The sequence below is a fragment of the Pogona vitticeps genome, chromosome 5 (assembly GCF_051106095.1).
Source record: "Pogona vitticeps strain Pit_001003342236 chromosome 5, PviZW2.1, whole genome shotgun sequence".
NCBI lineage: Eukaryota > Metazoa > Chordata > Lepidosauria > Squamata > Agamidae > Pogona > Pogona vitticeps.
Window position 1 is genome coordinate 2,293,933 of NC_135787.1, and position 23,758 is coordinate 2,317,690.

General features: G+C 49.5%; 1 protein-coding gene and 1 long non-coding RNA gene across 3 annotated transcripts in view; both read right to left on the bottom strand.

The window, feature by feature from the left end:
* Positions 1–23,758, bottom strand: part of ADISSP (adipose secreted signaling protein) — an 86,403-nt gene that overhangs the window by 8,029 nt on the left and 54,616 nt on the right. For both annotated transcript variants that reach the window (XM_020795219.3, XM_020795220.3), the window contains exon 4: positions 13,981–14,119. In XM_020795219.3, the coding sequence (XP_020650878.1) occupies positions 13,981–14,119 (139 nt within the window). The remainder of the gene's footprint in view (positions 1–13,980; positions 14,120–23,758) is intronic.
* Positions 14,790–18,112, bottom strand: LOC144589565 (uncharacterized). Its single transcript, XR_013545740.1, has 2 exons — positions 17,529–18,112; positions 14,790–17,434 (listed from the first exon to the last, which is right to left on the bottom strand). It is a non-coding gene; the product is annotated as an uncharacterized LOC144589565 (long non-coding RNA).

Below are 23,758 nucleotides of genomic sequence, written 5' to 3' on the forward strand. Positions count from 1 at the left end.
TTCTTAAAACTCCATGAAACAAAGCACCAGCTGTCAGAAGATTGGTTGAAATTGCACTCTTTGTGCACAGTCCTTCTTGCAAATGCAGAAACGCTTGTTGAAGTCGACAGAAAACAGTACATGCGCTCGGAAGCGAAGAAGAAAAAGGCTGGGTTCCCTTGATCACGAGAATAAGAGAACCACAGGCCTCCAGCCCTATTTGCTCCAGAAAAGGGCTCGCACACCCCCTCCCCCCCCAAAAAAAAACCAGCCTTGGGACCAATCTCTGCTGCTCCCACCATTGCTAAGGCCTCCGGGCCCTCCTTGTCCCCTTCCGGTTCACACGTTACAAGGGTGCAAAGAGAGCAAAAGTTGTCTCTCCAGAAATCTCCTCTTAGAGGGTACAGAACACGGAAGAACAAGGGAGACACAACGGGACCCTTTCCCTGTGTCTTTCCTTTCAGGTTCTTTCAGCGGCGCCTCTCCTGTTTCTGTATTTTTGGCACACAGCCCTTTCATTTTACGTGGGAAACTCTTTCAGGTTCCTCCTTTGTATTTCCCGACACCCCAAAAGCCCTAAAGAAACCCTTCTTAAAACTACACACACACACACACAAGAGAAACAAAGCGACAGAGGACTCGTCTCCTCCAAAGGGAGGCAACAGTACGTGAGAAAGAGCCGTCAGCAAGAGAGGGAAAAGCAGCAAGACCCAAACGTGAGAGAAAAGAGGAAGCAACGGGATGAGTTTGGGGTTGCCCAACCAGCCCCACAAAGACCCTCCGGGCCTCGGGGGGGGGGGCACAGGAGAAAGAAAGGCAAAGGAGCAGGCGGTCAGGAGAAGAGCGGAGAAGAGACAGGATGGGAGCGACTCCCACGGAGGTCTCACTGTGGATCTCATCTTTCACAAACGCAGCTGATTTCCACGTCCATATTTTAGGGTTCACTGGCTCCCCTTTGCAAGTGGAGACCGGGGACCAAACCTGCCCTCTGGTGAACGAAATGGCACAGCAGTTTGAGGGATGAAATCAAAAGACCGCCTGCCTGATCTTTCTGAAGCCAAGTGCAGAACTGCGTACCCAGCTTAGAGAGGAAGGTTCTTCCTACCTGCCGGCCCTTCTGCTTGCTTTCCTAGAAGCACTTTGTCTGATTTTGCAAGGATTTTTTAGCAAGGGCAAAATCATCAGCTGTTCCCTGACAAGGGAACGGAAAAGACTCCCAGTGCAATCGGCAAAAAAGTGCTATTTGAGCTGGCCGCAGCTGGCCGGACAGATGGCAGTCAGGAAGCGTCTTCTGCGACTGGCCTCATGAAGGAAGCAGCCATCTGGAAGGAAGGTGGGTGAACCCTCCCTTTCCTAAAACAACAGAAGGATGATGCACCACTCCCACTGGGAAATGCTGCCCCGCAGGGATCAGCGTGCCTGCGGCAGAGAGAGCCGAGTTCAGGGGCCGCCTGACCTCCGCCTCATCCTTGGAAGCCACTCCCACTCTCTCAGCTCCCTGGTGTGCAAAACGCTCCACCTCACCGAGCCGTCAATTGAACAAGTGCAAAGCACAATGCAGACGGAGAGGGCGATGCAGACGGAGAGGGCGATGCAGACGGAGAGGGCTCATCTAAAATTGCAGGACCATGGGAAACCAGCCACGCACCTCAATGCAATTCACAGATGCGCCATTAATGGGTTTTCTCACACAGCCAAGGATCCATCAAGGATCATCTGGAGAACCTAACCCCCAAAATCAAAGCGAGCTGTTCCAGGTATTGTGGATCTTTCAGGCCCCAGGTGAGGGAAACAGGGAGCGTCTGTCCAGACACGTGAGCCGCAGGGCCCTAAATGGCCTGCCCCTGCTCAACCTCGTGGCTGCTGATGCTCTTCGGGTGACCCATTAGGATCAGAAGCTCTCCCTTGGCCCCATGGTCTCAAAGACCCGCTTTCCTGCTGCAATGGATCTCTAGATGCTGCTGAGTTGCCATTCCAAGTCCAGCGGTCATCACCCCATCGGGTGGCAAAGGATGCTGGAAAGTGCAGTCCGCGAACACCTGGAGGCGCACACTCCGCCCACACCTGGTGTAAGGCAGCCTCTGACGTCCCCTTGTCTCTACTAAGACTGAAGACATGGAAAGGGCACTGAGGACTTTTCAGGAGAGAGAGAGAGGCAGAGAGGGGCATTTTTGGACTCCAGCACCAGATCTTCTCCTCCCCCCCCAATGCCAATAGGGGAGCGGTTGTCCAAAAAACACAAATCGGCACATCGTCCACTTGCTAAATCAGCCTGCCTGCCTGCTCTTCAGACTTCCACCCTGAGTCACGCTCCCTGCCCCAAATCAGAGGGCAGCAAATTAAACCCATCCGTCCTCTCTGTCGTCCCTGAATTCCCTACAGAAGGAAAGTGCTCATAAAAGCAAGCTAATTGAAGAGATAACTGAATTTCCTCCAGAAGGGAAGCGGGACTGAAGCCTGAAAGGCACCGATCCACTGGTAAGAGAGCATCGGGAACTGGCTCGCTGAAACCACCTAGACGGTGGTCCATCCTTGGTGCTCTTGAAGGAGTCAAAAGGGAAGAGAATTCAAATTGACTCTTGAGGAGGACATTCTTGGATGGCTATTGTCTTCTCAACCCCACGGCTCTCTGGGGGGGAGCCATGCCGGGCCCCTCCATGTGGAAACAGCAATGTCTAGACACCCACTTCTGCTTGGGGGGGGGAGAAAAACATTCTTAAGACTTCTGCTTTTGAAGGGACTGGATTTTTCTTTAAACCAAGCACACACACACACACACACACACACACACACACACACACACACACACACACACACACACACACACACACACACACACACACACACACACACACACACACACAAGATTCTCCCCCCTCCTTTTTTTGTTTTACTCAGACCACCCCATTGCAGAAAAAAAGAGGGTGCCACTGAGGCACATTGCTGTGCATAGAGCATAGAGGTAAAGCAGGAGTGCAAGAGCCATCTCTCGTGTCGTTTTTGACAATCAGCCGGCTCTTTCTGATCCAGAGACGTATTTTCTCCCCCCAAGGCTGAGCAGCAAAGCCAAGCAAACCAGGCAAAAACAGAACAAAGCAGAGCTGAAAAGGCTTTTGTAAGGAGGTTTAAATGACACACGCACACATACACTCTAGGGCTGCATCTACTTTAAGAGGCAATCTGTGACACAGCTGCAACTTGTAAGGGGTAAATATAGCATGCCAACCGATGCCAGCTTCCCCATCTTCTTCAATGCTATTGGGGGGGGGGGGAACGAGATTGTAGAAACAGGGACAGCGTCCCTCCTGAAAACAAAGCTAGCCGGAGCCTCAGAAATGCTGGTTTGCGGTTGGTGGGAATTTTAACCCAAAAAGTTAATTTTCAAAACTGATGCATCCCTAGATGGAAAAATGTTTGTTTTTTAAAAGCAAAGAAGAGGGGGGAAAATCATCTACTAGATCAGTGCTTGCCAACTCTGGGTCACCCAGAGGTTCTTGGACTACAACTCCCAGAAATCCTGGCCAACCCAGCGACTGGTGAAGGCTTCTGGGAGTTTCAGTCCAAGAACCATCTGGGTTACCCAGAGTTGGGAAGGGCTGGGCTAGATTATTGCTCTTGGGTGCCAAGACAGCCATTTGTTGTTGTTGTTTGGTGTCTCCAGCATGATGTCTTGACACACACCAAACCCCCCCCCCAAGACAGAAGCAGAATTTCCACCCTTTCCTCCCCACCTCATGTCTAAGACCACAGATCAGAGCCAGCTTTCCTAGGACTTACGGTACTTTATTTATTTATTTGTTTGTTTGTTTGTTTGTTTGTTTGTTTCTTTATTCATTCATTTGTTCGTTCATTCATTCATTCATTAATTTCTTTGATTTTTATCCTGCCCTTCTAGATAGGAGCCTACTCAGGGCGGCTCACAATATATTGCTTGGTACCAAGAACGGCTCAAGGCCGGCCGACGTCTCCCTGCTGTTTTCTATTACTAGGCCATGTATTCTGCAGCAGCCCATCTCATGTCAGTTTGAAAGCCATAAGAGTGATTATTTGGGAGGGGGTGTTTAAGGGTAAGAAAATGCAGCTTTCTCCCGTTGGTCGCCGGCCAGGTGGGTTGAATGGCAATTCCCACATCAGCCGCCAGATGTGCTTGGTTCTTCCATCTACCCTGTCGACCTTAAACAGTATCCTTTCTGTTTTAGGAAATGACGGTTCCCCCACCCCACCCCACCCCTGTTCTCTGTAGGTTTTAGCAAGCAACCATCCTGCCATGAAGGTAGAACAGGGACTGGATCGGGACCCACAGCAAGGCTGAGAAATGGAATTCTGAATGGAATATCAAAGGGTTTTGTCTTCCAAGGATAGGCAGGGCTAAGGAGAAAAGGGGATGGAATCACACACATACACACACTCTGTCACACACACACAAACACACAATATTTTAGCTGAAAGCTCTCTCTGCAGTTATATCCTGTTAAGTTGCCTCCTCATGGTGAGCCTAATCGGGTTTTTTTAATAATCTGTGATGTATTTAAGGAATAGGTTCCCCCTAGTGAGTTTCCATGCCAAGCGGAGATTTGAACTCAGATCTTCTAAGTCCTAGTCACTCTTTCCACTAGACCACAACTGGCACTAAAGCTCTCTCGCGGCCAGTAATGAAAATTAAAGAAAAATGTTTCAATGTCCTAGAACAGGAATGAGCCTAGCGAGAAGCTAGGAAGCCATTCCCGATGACCCTTGTAGAAAGGGGATGGGGGTGTCGTTATTTGGGAAGCTCCAGAGGGCCATATAAGAACCCCGTAAGGGCTGGGCTCAGCCCCACAGAATTGGGAGGTTCCCAATTCTGACCTAGAGGCAGATCCCCAAATATGTAGCACATCCTATTCCCTCCCCACCACCCCAGTTTTCAGCCTGAAGCCAAACCTAACAATTCCCAGTTCAATGCCCTGCTCCGCACAAGCAGGGAACCCCCCCAAGCCGCCTGGTTTTCAACCATCAAGCAAACTTATTCCTCCTTTATGTGAGCTGGAAAACTATAAAGGGGCAAAACTGGGGGGGGGGGGAGAGAGAAAAGAGAGACTTTTTTTGGTCTTATGCCATCATTCCACATAATTCAGAAGAAAAACTAAATCGGACCCCTAAGGAGAGGGGTCATTCAACGCTCATGTAACAGGCAAAGTGGTGTTCAGCAAGCAGCGATCACAAAAAAAGAATATAATCTTTTCAAATGAACACGTACAAAAGAGACAGGCAACGCGAAAGAGGCCGGAAGGATTGGCGGGGGCGGGAGGAGTGCTCTGAAAAAAATCTCGAGCCATTATTATTAGCCTTCCACCGTTCCAGCCTGCAAGGCTAAGAGAGAGAGCGGGGACTCATAAACCCTGAGAACAGGCTCATTCTAATAACCCTAATCATAGATTCCCTCAGGACAAAAGCTGGCTTTCTGTAAGTTACTTCATTTCCAAAGAAAAGTCTCCAGGAGGAGGAGAACTTTTACAATAACATTGAATAAGAAGTTTTTTTAAAAAAACCACCCAATTTCCCCCTTAATGCATCAGAAGGCCAGCAAGCGGAAGGGCAGAGAACCAGGAATAGGTGGGAAGGATTCATTGGGTTCCCTCCCCTTCCTCTTCCCCCTCCCCTCTTGCGCAGCAGGTTTTGCCACGAACATCACCCGACCAGGCATCCTTCAGATACCCTTCTTCCCCCCCCCCCGAGTCCACTTGAGCGGTGGCTGGAGGCAGCTGCAGGCTCAAACATCCACAGCAGTGCTTCTCAAACGTGGACCACCCCCCTCCAGGTGTTCTTGAACTACAGCTCCCAGGAATCCTGGCCAAGACAACTAGCCATGAAGGAGTCTGGGAGTTTTAGTCCAAGAACATCTGGGGACCCCAGGTTGGGAACCACTGATGTAGTGGTTCTCAAACTGAGGTCCCCAGATGTTCTTGGACTGCAATCCCCAGAAGCCTTTGCTGCTTGCTGTGCTGGCCAGGATTTCTGGGATTTGCAGTCCAAGAACGTCTGGGGATCCCCAGCTGGAGAACCCAGCGGGTCTAGAGGATTCCCTACTACAGAAGGGTGCTCCCACCACCAACACCAACACTGGCCCCAGGCATGCTTCCCCTCCCAAGGGCTTCATAATGCCTTCCAGGTATCGGGGGGGGGACACCTCGAGACAAGGTGTCCACTGATACACGACCCCAGGAAGTCCCCCCCTCATACTTCGTAAGCTGCAGATCAACCAGAAGAAATCCCCAGCCTGCCCCCACCATCACCACCCATATAGGAGGAGTGGGGTGTCGGCCACAGGCTGTTACTGCCGGAAGGAGCACATAGGACTTGATGGACATCCTTCCCCTCCCCCCAACCTTCCTACAGATACTGGACCCCATCAACATAATGAAGATGGTCCGCCCCCCCCCCCCCGCCCAAGGGCCAGGCTGCCGCAGAGTCAAATATTCCGGTCACGCCGCCCGCACACGGCAGGAGATCAACAGCCTTCAGCTCAAATACCCGAGGAGTCTGACTGGATGCCAATCTGATATAAGCCTGACATTGGGGGGGGGGGGGGTTAGAGGCAGCAAAGACGCATGCCGCCTCCTTAATCAGTTCTCCAGAAGTTGCACGAACATTTCCTCCCCTGGAAAAGCAAACGGATGCTTTTAAGAATTAACAGATGCAGGAGGGGCAGGAGGAGGGGAAGAGAAAACACAGAGCACCCCTCGAAGGGATTCATCTCGGGTTCCTGAGCTGCTAGGACCCTGAAGCCGTCCCTGCAGGGAGAAATAAGATCCTCAGGCACTTTGTGAGATTGAGATCACAAACCCAGAGCACTTCAACCTTTTTTTTTATTTATTCACGGCCTGGATCAAGGGGTGCAGTGAATGCTAATGAGATTTGTGGGTGACACAAAATTGGGTGGAATAGCTAACAGCTACTCCAGGAGGCAGAAACAAAATTCAAATGATCTTGATCGGCTGGAGCACCGGGTTGAAAACCACAGAATGAAATTTGACAGGGAGAAGTACAAAGGACTGCACCTCGGAAAAAAGAAACCAAACACACAGTTAGTTACAAGATGGGGGGATACCTGGCTCAGCAAGACTACGAGGAAAAAGGATCTGGGAGTCATTGTAGATCACAGGCTGAATATGAGCCAACAGTGTGGTGTGGCTGCAAAAAAAGCCAATGCGATTTTAGGAGGCATTAACAGACGTCTAGTCTCCAAATCCCATGGGGTACTTCTTCCCCTCTATTTGGCACCGGTTAGGCCTTATCTTGAGTACCGCATCCAATTCCGGACATCTCACTTCAAGAAGGATGCCAACAAATTATAACAAGTTCAAAGGAGGAGAACAAGGATGGTCAGGGAACTGGGAAAGCAAGCCTTATGAGGAAAGACTGAAAGATTTTGGCATGCTTAGCCTTGAGCAAAGAAGACGGAGGGGAGCTAGGGTAGCAATTTCCAAGTACTTGAAAGGTTGTCCTACAGAGGAAGAGCAGGACCTGTTTTCAGTCATCTCCAGAGTGCAGGACAAGCAACAGTGGGATCAACTTACAGGAAGCCAGATTTCGGTTAAATATCAGGAAAAACTTCTTAACTGTTAGAGCAGTATGTCAACGGAACCAATTGATTCGAGAGATGATGAGTGCTCCAACACTGGAGGTCTTCAAGAGAAACTGAGGCCACCGTCTGTCAGATCTGCTTTGATGTGGATTCCTGCCTTGAGCAGAAGGTTGGACTTGATGGCCTCAGAGGCCCCTTCCATCATCCTTTGATTCTATGATTATCCACCCAATGTTTTAGCCAGAAGGCACAAAAGGTTGCAGGGCAGGAAACCCCCTGTGCCACAACCATGCCACAGAACTACCTTCTCTCCCCTCATACGTGTTCTCATTCTGAGCAAGGGCTTCTTTCCTTTACTCAGAACGGGCTTGGCGATATTGCTATGCAGCAAATTGCTCGCAAAGCAATACCTGATGGACTGGGGATTTAGGACCAAGCCCAAATACCATCCCCATTTTACTGCTGGAATTCTGACAATAAGATCAGAGATTTGTAGGGGAAGGAATGGGGGATTATCAAACAAGGGAAGCAGCAAGGCGCTTCCCAGGGGTCAAAGACGATCCTTCCTCACTCCCAGCCAAGACGTAGACTCGGAGCTGCGCTACATCATGACCGAACATCAAAAAAGGGGAATTCAGCTGGAGAAGAGAAAGGGTAGCCCCACCGGAGGAGCAGAATAGGTGGCAGGTAGTGTTCCTCCCGTGGCCTCCAAGCCCCTCCTCCATCAGAAAACAATTTTCATTAACCAGATTAATCCAGAAGTACAAGCTCCCAAAAGTACAAGCTGGATTCCAAAGGGGCAGAGGAACCAGAGACCAAATTGCTAACTTGCGCTGGATTATGGAGAAAGCCAGAGAGTTCCAGAAAAATATCTACTTCTGCTTCATTGACTATGCGAAAGCCTTTGACTGTGTGGACCACAGCAAACTATGGCAAGTCCTTAAAGAAAGGGGAGTGCCTCAACACCTTGTCTACCTCCTGAGAAACCTATATGTGGGACAGGAAGCAACAGTTAGAACTGGATACCAAAACACTGATTGGTTCAAAATTGGGAAAGGAATACAACAAGGCTGTATATTGTCCCCCTGCTTATTTAGCTTATATACAGAATACATCATGCGAAAGGCCGGACTGGAGGAATTTTACCACAATTCAAAAGCATCAAAACCAGGCTGTTAATCAAAGCCTCTGAGAGCATCCTCTGTGAACCACAGAAACTCCAGCTTAGCTCCAAGTCCCTCACCGGGACACTCCCTGCTTTCTGACATTCAGAACCTGAAAAGAAGCATGCTTCCAGACCCCCACTGATTTGGGAATAAACTGGAAACATGTGGGCAACGACGGAACAAAGCAGGGCTTGAATGACACCTTATACCTCCAAAGGATCTGAAAGCAGAGAATAAACACACAGCCATTTTTTTAAAAAGTAGAAAAGTTTGTTGCTCAGAGACGGTCATCTGGGCAAAGAGTTCCAATTTTCTGGATCAGCTTGAATTGAACGCAGGACCCACTGGCTGCTGTGCTTTGCAAACTGGTTGGATCACCCTGAGTTGCCACGAAGCTCTCAAAGGAGCCACTGATCTTGTCAGGTGAAGCGTGGCCCTTGGAGGCTCTCTGAGCTGATTTCAGCCTTTGGAATAAGCAGCGTCAGGCCGATACATACTTCCTCAAAGCGAGCCTAAGTCCTGTGTTTTTGAGCTGGAAGCATGCCCTGGATCGCCTGGCACTGGTCAGAAAGCCTTAGCCACGGCTGCATCTGTCCTTTTTACAGACCCCCTTGGCCCGAGAAAGGGCAGGATCCGTTCTCAGTCATCCCAGAGTGCAGGAAACGTCATAGTGGGCTCAAGCTACAGGAAGCCAGATTTAGGCTGAATATCGGGGAAAACTTCCTAACTGTTAGAGCAGTACAACAACAGAACCCATTTGCTCAAGAAGCAGGGACTGCTCCAGCAGTGGAGGCCTTCAAGCGGAACTTAAGACCACCACCTGGCATTGATTGGTATTCCTGCTTTGAGCAGGGGGTTGGACTCAATGACCTTAGAGGCCCCCTTCCAACTGAATTATTCTAGGAGTCTATAAAGAGAAAATACGTTGAGACATGTAATTTTGCATTTTCTTTGCAGACCCACTACATGCAATGAATTTTGCTGGGGATAAACCACAGACTCCCTGGTTTTCACCCACAACTCCCATCAGCCTTAACCAGCATACCTAGGAGCAAGGGGTTCTGGGAGCTGTGGTCCCAAAAACCTCTGCAGGGCCACAGCTGTCCACCACTGGATGGATCAACCACCAAAGGAAGGAAGCTCCACTGGGAAATAAATTAAGCGACCGCACCAGACTGCAGAACAAGATCATCAAGAGCATTCCTTGTTGTGCCAAATAAACTACAACCCTAGCGCTGTGCCAGAAAGGGACGGAACAGCTCACAAAGGAGGCAGGATGGATCGCTTTTACTTAAAACACGTGCCGCCCCTGGACTGCGCCAAGAGCAAACCAAATAGCAAGCTACAGCATAGGCTTATCTGATCATCCCCTTAGTAGTTTCCCCCCACCCCGCCCCACGAAGAATACACGGCTTCAGACTATAGATGAGCTGGGACAGCACATCACGTACTGAACTGAAATCACGGCACGTCCAGCGGCCGCACAGAACAGGCGGCAAAGAGGCAGCGCTCTCTCTCTCTCTCGCTCGCTCGCTCTCTCTGCGTAGCTGCCAACCGCATCAGGGAGAACGTGAGCCTAGCCGTTTTTTTGTCTGCCGCATCAGCAGGTAAACATGCAAACCGATGACTCAGCCTGTCACTTTGGCCTGTAAATCCCACAAGGGAACTCCTCCAATGTCAGAGGGCAGGATGCGCTGATCATCAGGGGCCCCTGAGCAAAAATCTAAAAACCAGCACTGAGGAAGAGCTTGACTGGAACCACTGAACTATCATTTAAAGAAGGCCACCTTTCCCGACTCACTAGGACTTTATCAGGGTGGGCATTGCAGAGATCCGAGGGAGAGGGAGCACACCGAGACACGGCCATCGATGCCTGCAAAAAGCCGAAGATTACATTTAGGTGGAGCCAAATTACGAGGATCACCTAAAGTTTGGTGTAAGGTTATCAACTCTACCATAAGGCCAATAGAACCAGATGCTCTTACAGCATATCTTTGGGCACACACATGCTAGTACAACCTCCCTAGTGTGTTAGCTGGTTGTAGTCATAGTCACAAATCCACAACGCACATGCGTGGCTTGGACAAGGGCTATTTGCATCCTGGATCCTACGAAACCCCCCCCCTGTGGATTTGCTCAGGCTGCAAGCCAGATCCCCAGGTTGACTAGATCCCCAGGTCCTCTTAGCAGCTCCCTCTCGAAGAGAATTCCATGAATGCTTTCGGCGCCCGCTCCCCTCCCGTTGCTGCTGGCGCTCCCCCATCGATCATTGTGAAAACAGCCCTCGCATTCATTGTAGTTGCTTCTTTTATTTGCAAACTGCCCTGAGGGCATCTAGCCATTGCACGTCTTGGAGAGCATGCAAACATTTTAAGCAAATGAGCAAGAGAAATCAATCCCTGCTACTTTGGGATCTATGGTTAGCTGGCAATTCCTGACTCTGGAACTCCCTGCCACTGGAGGCCCGCCTGGCCCCATCTTTGCTGTCCTTCCACAAGCAGGCAAAGACCTTTCTCTTCAGGCAAGCTTTTCCTTTCCTTTTTTAGACAGATTGATCGGTTTTACTGTTCTGACTGGGTCTTTAGTACTACTTGTGTTTACCATTTCTCAGAGTGGGATCTGTTTATTCCTTTTTAATATTGCTATCCTTAGTATTCCTAGCTTAGTTTAAATATTGCCTTTTAATGATGTAAACCACATTGTATGCTCATTGTTTTCAGCCTTAAATATTGTCTTCCAGTGACATTAAGACGCCTTGGGTCCTTATTAAGGAGAAAGGCGGGATAGAAACATTTGAAATAAATAATTAACAATAGCAATCCACCAATCAATCAGCCAATCTATGAGTGAAACAACCCAAGCCGCCGCCACGCCAGGATTATTCATGAAGCACGCTCTCTTACTTTTTTTTGCAATAGGTTGCATGAAACTGTCTCCTACCCCAAGGAAAACTCAAAAGTGGGAGCCTAAGGGCGCAAATCTGATGCCCGGAAGACACACATAGGAACTTCCAGCGGCCGGATATTCCGATATAGTGCTATCATCATACAGCGGACTCTCCCCTCTCTCACGCCCTCCAGGTCCATTAAGTTACAGTTCCCGTCAGCCTTGATATCTGGGGATCATGGGAGCTGGAGTGCAACAAACCAAGAAGGCCCTGCGTGGTGTAAAACCACCTTGCAACTTAACCAGTACATCTGCAGTTCCAACTAGGCTGGACAGACCAGAGGGAAGAAGAGGGAATTTAACCAATGAACTGCACTGCAGTTTCCCTCCCTAGTTGCAATTATTACTACACAAACTGATTTTGTTTTCTTTATTGCCCTTCGTTTGTGTTTTAATACTACACCTGGTTTAGCAATGTTTCAGTCTTTTTGACATTGTGATTTTAGCAGGTCTAGGTCTCTTTGCTTTTTGTTTCAATTCTATTGTAAGCCACATCAAATCCCAGTCTTGGGCGAAAGATGGAGCATAAAAACAAGCAACCCATCTGCTAACCGGGCGGCAGCTGCATTTGGCCCCTGCTGCGTCAGCAAAGGTGTGATGGGTGGGTTAGCAAATGTCATCTCTTTTTCTTTGGGATTACTGGAGCCAGGTTTTGCTGTGCATGTTTTGCCTCCTGTCTGTGCTTGCTAGTGCCTGGTTCCCTTTTGGTGTGTATTTCTTGGGGGGGGGCATTTTTTGCTTTGATGTGGACATACAGTTCACACGTGGGTGTTTCAGCTTTGCACATCTCCCTGAGGATTGCCAGTTTGCCATGAACACTCTGTGGTGTTTTGTGGGAGCTAAGGATGGGCTTTGGTTTCTGGGCTGCCCAGTGCTCACTTTTCCAGGTCTGTTCGCCTCATCTGGTCTTCTCATTGTTCTGGGGCATGTTTCGTAACTGGTCAAATCCATGGCAGCAAGGATTTTCAAAGGACATCATCCACAGCCCTCTCAAAATTCCAGGCTGATCCGCTTAAGGAGGAGACCCTTTTCTGTGAGTGGAACCTTTTCGTATGGATCTCTAGAAGCACAGAGAAGACTCTCTTCCTCAGAACGTTGCTCTTCACCTGAGCAGATGAGGTGTCCTTCAGTCTCGGGAGACTAGGGTCACGTGCTCTGAATGGAGGACTTGGAACAGCGTCTAGTGTGGCTGAGGAGGCCAATTCAAGAGTGACAGTCTCTTCCACACTGAAGACAAATCCAATCTGTCCCCTGTCCAGCTCCCTGGTTTTGCTGCTTTCGGGACGGCCTCTTTGCCTTGGCCTGATGGACAAGGGTGTCTTCCACCAGGAGAGGAAGACAACACCACAGGGCCGCGAGGATCGCCACCAGCCTCTTGGGTCCAAGCAAGACTGAAAGCCGATGCATTTTGCGTGAATCCCAGCCAGGCCACAGCAAGACATTTCGGATCCACGAGAGAAAGCATCCCTCATGAATCTGAAACTCCGAGCAAGGCACCGTTGATGCCTCCTTAGGTTTTAGGGAGAAGGGAGGGATGATGATGGAGAAGACGAGTTGGGCTTGGACTGGTCTCGTGACCCAGTTACACTCCACAAATGTCATTCAGGAGCACGACAACAGCGAAGGGAACTTAAAGGAGAACTATCCTAGGCCTCTGGAGTGAGCCTGTTCAGAAGAGCGCACAAAGGATGCGTGTTCATGGCAGGCATCCATAAGGGACCCTGAAATAGTGGAGTGTTTTTTTTTTGGGGGGGGGAATAAGAAAGAGAAATGAGGAGGGACACTGACATAGAGTCAAAAGTTAAGAAAACTAGATGTGTTTGGTCTGGTGTGTGTTTTTTTTTTCACAGGCAAGGAAAAGCAAAATATGCTGCTTATATACTTCCCCGTAGTGCTTAAAACACTCTCTGCATGATTACCGCTTGAATTACGCAGGCTACCTATTGCCCCCCCCAACCCCACCCCAGCAAGCTAGGTCCTCAATCTGTCAAACTAAGAAGGATGGGAAGCTGAGCAAACCTCGAACCTCCGATGGAACCGGGGCGGTAAGCAGAGTTTTGGCTGCAGTTCTGCAGTTTAACCGCCGCTCCAAGAGGCTCCAAGAATATTTTCCTGAACTGGGAAATATTTCTTATTCAAATTCTCATGTTTTCACAGCAAGTGTTCTTTAAGAAAGGAAGATTCAGGCTGCATGGAAACCAAAGAAAGGGTTGCATCCTTGGTAGGCGGTGGGGCGGGGGAGGAGCTTGCCAACCTGCCAGCCAGCCAGCCAGCCAGCCTCCCGTCCCACAGCTCAGCAGCTGGCCCCGGCCAGGGAAGCCTCACCTTCGGAGACAGGCAGGATGTTGATCACCTTGAGGTGAAGGTTCGACAAGGGTGCGGCACACACGTCCTTCCCCAGCCGCTCCACAAAAGGCAGGACAAACGTAATTTCGTACTTGTGAAGGATCTTCAAGAACCCCACCTGTGAAAAAGAGAGGAAAAGGCAGGAAGAACGTCACTTCCACGGTGGTCGGGAGTTCCCCATGCTCCAGAATCACACCAAGCCAAGCAAAAGCCAAGCCGGCTGCGTCTGTACTGGCCCCTAACCCTAAAACCACTCTCGGGGCTGTTTCCAATGGAATGACACCCAGACAGACAAGGAAAAAAGGCCCAGGGAATCCTTCACAGAGGACTGAGGCGACCCCGCAGTGTGTCGGAGCAGAACATGCCTCACCTCTGGAGGAGCGGATATCTCCCATCTATTCCACGGACTGCATCCAGGGTCTGAACTTCAGAAGGGGAAGCCGTGAATGGAAAGCCAGGGTCCAAGCTCTCTCAAAGGGTGCCTCTCCCTTTAGGAGCCAACTTGGGCGTAGACAGCATCAGGGGAGGCCTTTCTCTTGACCTCCCCACCTTCATAGGTGTGTTTGGTAGGGACAACATGGGAGAGGGCCTTCTCTGCGGCTGCTCCCAGACCTTGGAACTCCCTGCCACTGGAGGCCAACTTGGCCCTGTTTTTGCTGTCCTCCCGCAAGGAGGTGAAGACCTTTCTCTTCAGGCAAGCTTCCTCCCAGGAACCAGCTACCGGTGTGTGGTTTTTAGACAGATCATTATGCATGACTGCTTTGACTGGGTGTTTAGTACTACTTCTGTTTTCTATTTTTCAGAGTGGCATTTTTAAAAAAAAATAGTTGCCTTAATATTGCTTGTGAATGACGTAATATGCCTTCTTATTCATTGTTCATAGTTTTAAACATTGTCTTTTAATGATGTTCACCACCACAGTATTTGTTTCAACTGTTTGTAAGCCCCCTTGGGGAAGACAGGTTAAAAATATTAGGAAGGAAGGAAGGAAGGAAGGAAGGAAGGAAGGAAGGAAGGAAGGAAGGAAGGAAGGAAGGAAGGAAGGAAGGACGGACGGACGGACGGACGGACGGACGGACGGACTGACAAAGATATTATTTCAGCAGGTCTTTGGCAACAAATGGCCACGTATTAGCTGGTTATGCTGCCTTTCTTTTTTAAAAATACAATTTGTTGTTGTTTAGTTAAGTCGTGTCCGACTCATTGTGACCCCGTGGACCAGAGCATGCTAGGCCCTCCTGTCCTCCACTGCCTCCCGTAGTTGTGTCAAAGTTTGGACATAGAAATACAGCACATCACGTAAAAATGAACAACGCCCACCAGACAGCGGACCAGGGATTCATTCCAGATATAGGGAGGTTAATCTAAGTCTGCCCTGTTTATGGATTTAAGGATTTCAGACTGACCTTGTGTCTCCGCTAAGGAAGAGGGCTCAAGGTGTTACACAAGAACCATTAAAAACAACTTTTTAAAAAAGCTTAAAATAAACTGAGCAAAGAACAAAATCAAAACATACAAGTTGTAACAGGCCTAAAGAACCCTTTCTAAAAGCCGCAAGAGTAAAGCAACGCAGGAGGAAGCTCTCTCTTCTCCTGTTGTCAAGAGGGAGGTTTTTGCACAGGACAAAAGTCCAGGGTTAAAAAACAGAATCTGTGATGTAGTGACGCAAACAAAATTTGGTTGAGAGGAGATGGCTGCAGAGGGACGCTTAAAGCGACCCTTCCTTCCATCCATCGGCTAGGGAATCGCTCCCCAAAGGGAAACGCCCTGCAGCTGGACAGAAAAGGCCCACTTTGGGCACAAATCAGGCACGGGCCGAAGGGCCTTTGCCCGCGCACTGCAAGATTGCCAGGAAAGAGATCACAACCAGCCACTCTACTGACAGTCCAGACCGTGATCTGTTTTCCCCGTGTGATCATATTCTTTGATAGCAATCAAAGGGGATTTGAACAATTTCACAGAGAATTTGAGGTTGATGTTGTTTTCCTTGTTTGTGATTGTGTGTTGTCCTTTCGACTTTTGGTTTTTGTAGAACCATTAAGTTCAATTTTTTTAAAGAAAAAGTGTCACTGTTTTATTGTACTGTAAACTACCCAGAATGGCCTTGCAGCCAGATGGGCAATACAGAAGTTGAATGAATGAATGAATGAATGAATGAATGAATGAATGAATGAATGAATGAATGAATGAATGAATGAATAGACAAAAAGACAGACTGTCAGTGCTTGCTATTCAGGGCGGCTGCATCTCGCCTCCATCGCCAGCAGCAGGACGGAGGTGAATTCCACTTGCTAGGCGGCCTGAATGCTGCGGTCCTGAGAGAACCCAAGCCCTTGCTTTCCCTTTGATCCATCAGGGATCTTAAGTTATTCCGGATCTAGCAGGATTTTGCCAGAACTCTCACCCACCCCCGCTTTGCGTCCTTGGCTTTGACAACCTCTTATCAAGATGTTTTTCAAGTCAACACAAGCCAATGTCCTTTCCTGCAAATATTTGTGGCAGGTCCTTTCTTGATCCTGCTCATCTCCCCCCCCCAAGAGATCTTTTCCCTGCCCTTTCCTGTTTCCCCCCCCCTGGCCTGAAATAAGGGCTCTTAGAGCGGTGCCCCCAGGTCCTTCTCTTAGCATCATCATCTCTTTTTTTGTGTAACCTTATTCTTTGCATGCGGGGGGCTTTCCAATCGACAGAGCTTCCTTGCTCTCCACTATTTCATTCTGGATGCCTTCACTCTGGAAGGGAACCTTCTCCGATCCACAGGCACAAGGCCAATGGCTTTTGAACGCTTCTCTGACAGCCCCCCAGATTCCGGGTTTCTTGGTGTGAAGGTCTCCAGGGTCACTTCTTTAGAATCGAGAGCCAGAGGAAAGCCCTCCTTTAAAAAGACTCCTCCCTTTGAAAGGGGATCCTCCAAACCAAGCCTGATTCCCCCCGAGGCTGGGGTCCTAAAGCCGCCCATCATCCCCACCAAGTGGCACCCGGGCAAGAGCCGCGCCAGCCACACACCAGCGTTCCTGCGACTCAAGGGGCAGGCACGGCTGTTTCATTTAAACTGCAAATAACCGTTCCGAGTTTGAATCTGTAGACACTGAAACGGTTGACCTTCTGGGCCAAAAAGCTGTTCCCAATGTACGGAGCCCCAATGGAATTTCTGAACTTCCATGGCTGAGCGGGATGTTCTGAACGCAGGTCCCCTTCGTCCTCTTCCAACACTCAATCTGCTACATCACTGTCTTTCCCACATCTTTATCGGCAGGTGCAATGTTATGCCCACTGGTCCTCACTCCCTTTCTCTTCTTTGGGAGGGAGGTTTGCACACATGGCAATCCCACACGTCTACAGACCCATCCTTCGGTCACAACTTAACTCAATACACAGAATGTGTGGCCTTCGCTCCTCTGCTTGCTTTTCGTAACATCCTGCCCATAATAGAAGCCTAGGGGTCCCTCCGAAGATCATGCCGGTTTTGCATCCTCTCCACTGGCCTAACGAAAGCTTTGCCACAATACAGCGGTCGGGAATTCCTCAACCTGGCCCCCAACCAAGCCTCTCTAGGGCTGGTGAACTTCTGGTTTCGTGCACAATAAGGAGTCCTCCAGGTCATCTCCCAAGTTGGGGCTTGTTGAGTTGGTTGCTGCACTTCCGAAATGGCTGACTCACCCCTCAGTGTGCGAACGCACACCCCGGCCTCCTCCTGGTCTGCCCAGAGAGGGCTTCCAGCTGTGAGCCTCTGGGCAGAGCCCATGCAACGTCTTAAAGTTTTTGTACAGATGGTTGAACAAGGACAGGGTCAAACATGCAAGGACAGCTGGGGACAGCTGGAAACCCGCAACCCATCACCTGCTCTGGTTCCGCCGCCAAACAGATGTAAACATCCACACTATTACAGTCATTATAACCGGGGTTGGCCAAGATTCTCAGCACATTGCCGTAATTGCACCGTCCAGGCAATGCAACGTACCGAGTTAAAAATTCAGGCAAGATTTGTGTGTAAACGCCTTTGGTACCCAGCATTTGATTTTTTTTTTCCGGAGCAAATAATGTTGGGCTTTGTGCATGATGCCGAAACATTCTGCCGAAACAGGATCACACAGGGAACCTTTTAAGTCTGTAGAACTGCAGGAACCATTGCAAGCAGGAGGTCGCTGTGACAACCCCAGACCTACCGGAGTACGCCACACTATAAATAAGCTGCCACCAACCATTCCCTATAAGGAGTCACACAGACCAGGGATGGATTTTTAACAAACAAAAGAACAAGGTTTATTTAAATAACAAACAGGGTAAATAAAAAGATCAAGTAAATAAGATACTGTAACGTGGCAAAGTCCCAAACATAGACATATAACAGTTTGGTTCCCACAGAACCCTTTAAAGTAAAGCACAGACCCTGAACCTATCAGTTCTGGCTACCCATATAGAAACCTGAACCTATCAGGTATGTACAAACTGACACACAGTTGTACTCAGTCTGACACACAGACTCCAACTCCAGCTTCTAAACTTCTCCACACAAGCTCCACATATATATACAGTACAGCTCCTCCCCCCTGATGTCCCGCCTTCCACTCCCCATAGGCTGGAACTTTCCCTCCAAACCCATGACAGACAGGTACCATCAGTGCTGTATGTAACAGTCGCACCCTTACACCAACATGAATTTGTTTCAGAGTTAGAAAGGGCCTGGAAATATTTGCATTTTTCCAACTGTAACTCTCAGAGCCCAGAATCCAGTATCCCAACTCTGGAAGTTGTCGTGTATCAAGGGAACCTCAGATCACTTCTGGTGTGTGGCCAAGGATGCTCATCGGCTGGTGGGAGGGGAATTGGAACCTGGTTTTACGCCATCCCTTTTTCACAGTCTTTCAGAATCATTGAACAAAAGCTAGGTGAAAATGGCACCCTGGGCAAATCACGGCACTCTCCGAGTGCAGAACAGTTCAAGGCTGCCGATGTTATTGTGGAATGTATACAACACTTGAGAAATTTGGAAGGCCAAGCCCTACCGAGAAAGACAAAGCTTCCTGGTCCAACCACCTCTGCCCACAGCGCCATGCACAATCAGACCCGAAGGTCTAACAGAGGTCGGCATTTTGTTGCAAAAGCAGCCACAGGGGAGTGTTTTTGGAAACAAGAAGCAAGGCAGAAGGTTAGCGATTGTCCTGCCCGTCGTCCTCGGTCCTCCCCTGGGCCAAGTAAGATTTTAGTTGCAGAATTTTGGAGCACACAGAACGAACCCTGCCTCTTTGGGCACCGTCCACCACCACCCCTTCCCTGTTTATCTCGCAACAGACAAACTCACTGCCTTGTGAGCCCCGGATCTCCTGAGCACACCTGGTCTTGCCTGACATCTTAGTCCACAGCAGCATCAGGGCTGGTGACGGAAGCCCTTGGACGGAGGCTGGCTGGCAACACCTGCCTTCTCTAGGCAGGGCAAGGAAAGAACGCCCCGGCTCGTCCCGGCTAGTCATGGCCTCCAGGTACTCAACATGGACTGGACCGGGCTAGATGGATCAAGGCTCCCACACAAAACAACTCCCTCATTAAGGTCGTCATCCGAGCTGCTAAGCTGTGCGGGACCCTTACGCTCTACAGCGGCCAATCTTGCATCTCCTGGCACCCCCATGCTGTTGGAAGTTTGCTCCAATCATGTAACTTCACACGGCCTTACGGCACGCTGGCTGGGGATGATGGGACTCACGGTCCAATGCCCGAGGCCCTGCAGAATTTTTTCCCCTTGCTCTCTTATTTCTGGGGCGAAGGCCCACAGCTAGACTGGCGGAGCACGTAATTTCGTCAACAAGAAAGGGCAGGTTTCAACCCCTGGTTGTCCAAATCGAACGAGCAGGGGGTTTGGGGAAAATATCTCTTTGCTCAGAGTAGAGGTGGGTGAAGTGTACCGCTCCAGATGTTCTGCGGACAACCTCTCCCCAATGGCTATCAGATGAGCACTGATGGGACCGATAAGCCAACGTCTGGAGGGCCTGTCTTTAAACAGACTTCAGAGAGCCATGATGGGCTCAAGAAGACAGGAATGGGAGAGACCCAACACGATTCCGTCTTTCTGTGATGCCAGAGGGACACATAAAAGCCACAGGATGCCAACACTGAGCGAGCGAGCGAGGTGCTGGCACAAGCCGTTTGGCGACGTCTCGTTTTCAGCTGCAAGTCGGCGGCCACCACCAGCCGCTGTGGCCGAAGGGCGGGCAGGCGGGCTGTTCTCCCAACATTTTGGGATCGCTGCACTCAGCAGAATTTCAGAACGTTGCTAACCCTCAAGTATCATCTAAATCCCATCAGAAGGCTGCAACCGAGTCCACAGAAAGAGAGAGAAAGTGGGGTGGGGGGAGAGACCTGTTTCTTGTTCGAAAGAATTTTTTTTCTGCAGAGATCCCTTCAACCAGGTGGCAGAAAATGGATTGAAAAATCTTCAAAGAAGCTCAAAGAAAGAGAGAGAGAGAGAGAGAGAGAGAGAAGCCCAAGGGAAAACCAACCAACTGCCACTCACCTCACTGGCCTCTCCAGGAAACAATGGCTCTGTGTTAAACGTCCCTCCTTACGGCATCTAATCATTTAAAAAATGAAATATAGCATCCAAGGGAGTTCTATCCTCAGGCAACCCCCATCTTGTGCCAAGAGGAGCATCATCCTGCAACGGATGCATGAATCTGTCCCTTTCTTTGTGTGACGTGCTGGCAATTCGTCTCTGACTGCATGAGCACAAGATGTTATGCAAAGAGAGGCAGAAACGGCCGGCCAGCCGATGCCGTCCTGCACGGGCCCCGACCCCCCAGAAACTGGACCCTCGTCACAGCCCATGAGTTCACCAGCAGAGGCAGAACACAAGGGCAACTTCCAAGGCAATGTGGCCGCCTTAAGGAGGAGGCATTTCATCCCTGAAAACAAACAAGGTCAGCCCTCTTCAAAAAGCTGAATTGATCACTCAAGTAGAGCTGGTGTTACTCTGGAGGGTGGCTACAGATTAGGGCATCCTCTGGCCATGCCGTCTGCCTGTCTGCATGAGTCCCACTCCCCTCTTCAGCACAAGACTTCAAAGGGGCCCTATCCACCACTCTGGACATGCGACGCCCTACGGCACCCTCCTCTCACAGCAGAGGTGGGTAAAGCGCCACAGGTCAGGGGAGCTGTGTGAAAATAAAAAGGGCAGGTGGTCTGTAGCCTCTGGAGAAACTCCAAGGTTTCAGCGGAGGGGGGGGCTGCATTCAGGGGACCTACGAAGCACCGCTTTGCCCCAAAGAAAGCAGGTGAGCAAAACAATTCCCACAGGGGCACAGAGCAAGAGAAGCGAGAGAAAGAGAACCCAACCCCTTCTAGACTGTAAATCTTGACTCCTTCCCAGAACAAATGGGGAGTCGAGGGACTTGAGAGGGAACACAGAATATATAATGTGACTAATTTGTTATGTTAGCAAGAATGCAGATCAATTTTGAAAAGCTTGCTAATTAAGGGTGGATCAAGGCCCTCTGTGCTGCATTTCTGTTTTTAGATGTCGCTTCCACAATACGGGGACGGAGAAAATTCTGGGGATGGCTAAACACCACCAAGTGTCATCAAGACGGGAAGCGCCACCGTCACCCGTTCGATCCTGGGCCTCTCCAGAGATGGAAAGCTGTCTGGTCCCATATGTTCGAGAAAGACGGCCAGTCAGAGGACGCAAGAGGGACAAAAACATTCATTCGGGTCTAAGGCCCCTTTCTATGTTCTGGCCACCTCTGGACTCTAACCTCATCAACAAGGCCAGTGACTAGGGATTGTGGGCATGGTAGTCCCAACCCCTTGTCCACTGTGCCAGCAGGGCAAGATCTATGTTAATAAATATTTCAGTGCTTGTAGAAAAGGCGCCAAGCACCCTCTCCTGCAGAAACTAACTAGCTTTCCCTAAGTAGTGCGCAGAAGAAAAATTAAGGGAGGGAACATAGAAGATTTTAAGACAGAACAGGCTGCCCTAACACTCTGTGGTTTCCTTCGCAGGAGGGAGAAGGAAAAAACTAATTTTGCCTTTAAGGAGGGAAGCAAGAGGCAGATGAGTCTGCCATAACCAGGCTGTTACCGGAATGTAACTTGGATAATTGGTTTTTAAGTCCAACATGTCAGTAGTAATTAGACTTGGCATGAGTACTGTGCTGTACTCCAACGGATGGACTAGCTGGGCGGAGGAGTAGAAGAGAATCGACAGTATGGCGTGATGATTAACTTCCAAAAACCAAGACTCAAGTAGGCTTGGCATCACTCCTTCACAGTTAGAACAAGCAAGTTTTTGCAGGGAAACAGCTCTGCAACCCCGGAAGCTGTTGTACCGAGGGTTTACTTCCGAGCAAGCCTTGCACGCATTTGAGCTTCGCTTTGTACCTCCAGGAAAATGTCTAAAGCGGCAAGAACTGCTGCCTGGGGAAATCTGGGAGTCGTAATCCAAAAACAGGAAACCAGCGATACCTGGATTTCTTTTTTTCAGGAGCTTTAAACACTGGCCCACATTTTGGGGGAGGCAGGAGTGGCTTGTTTGATGGGGAAACTATTTTGGAGGTTCAGACACGACACGGCTCAGGCCTCTGGAACAAGGCCGTAAGAACAGCAATCCGGAATCCCCAAGGCATGGCCAAGCAGGCATAAAAACAAGGGTGGCAAAGCTGGAAAGCGTGAACTGTGAAGATGGCATGCTGAGGTGACTGTTCTGTGTTATTCATTAAGGAGCCTGGACATTTTTGCAAAGCTTTTTGACAGCTTCATTAAACTGGGCCTGATGAGCAAGAGCAAAACGGGGCGGGGGGGGAACAGCCACAGCCACGAAAAAGTGCCAAGTGAGACCCAGAGCAGCTGTTGCTGGCAGGACATGCTAGGATCATTATCATCATCCCTAACGGGAAAACCCACCTTGGCATTCCTAGGTTGGAACCTCACCCATTCTATTCACGGGACCTGGACTTCCATTCTGATCTCACAAAAAAGAGGAACTCAGTGTACCAAACACACACACACATGCACACACACACACAAACAAGCATCATTTCACCAGCCAAACAGAAACCTATCCATCCCAAGTATCAGAATTTCACAAGTTTAAAATCATCAAGAGCAGCCCTGATGGATCAGACCAAGGCAGGTCAGCTTTGGCCAGGTTTAAATCCGACATTAAGAGGTCTTAATTCTGGGTAAATTTGAAGTAGAGGTGTTCACCTTGCCAGTCCGTGGCCAAGAAAAAAAAAAATCTAAAACCGCACACAGCTGGATTGACCCATATTAATAAACCAGTCTGGGCAATTTTCCTCTGCAGCAGGAGCAAGTGGGCTTGCAAAGCTAAGATCCCTCCCAGCCACACCCACTACTAGAGGCCTCATGCGAGGTTGTTAAAACTCCAAACGTCTTCCCTGTACATCCCTTTTCTTCCTCACCCTGAACTTTCTTCACTTCACCCATTTAATCTAGGGTGGGAAGGGAAGTGGCTTTTTCTCTCCTGCTCATTTTACAACAGACAAGAGGACTCAGAAAATCTTGCCCATTTAATACACATCACCCTGAGAGCAACTCCTAGTTACCAGCCGACCGACTGTCGTAACCAGCTCTTGCATAATCAAAGAGACTCGGTCTTTTTTTTTTTTCCACCAGCTTCAGCAAAAGGTGGTGATCCTTCCTTGGGCCCAACACCACCAAGGAGCCAAAATACGGGCCAAAGAACTCTAAAAACTGAGAACCGATGAGGACACACGCTTTTTCTGCACTTAGAATCTCTGAATTCTAGATG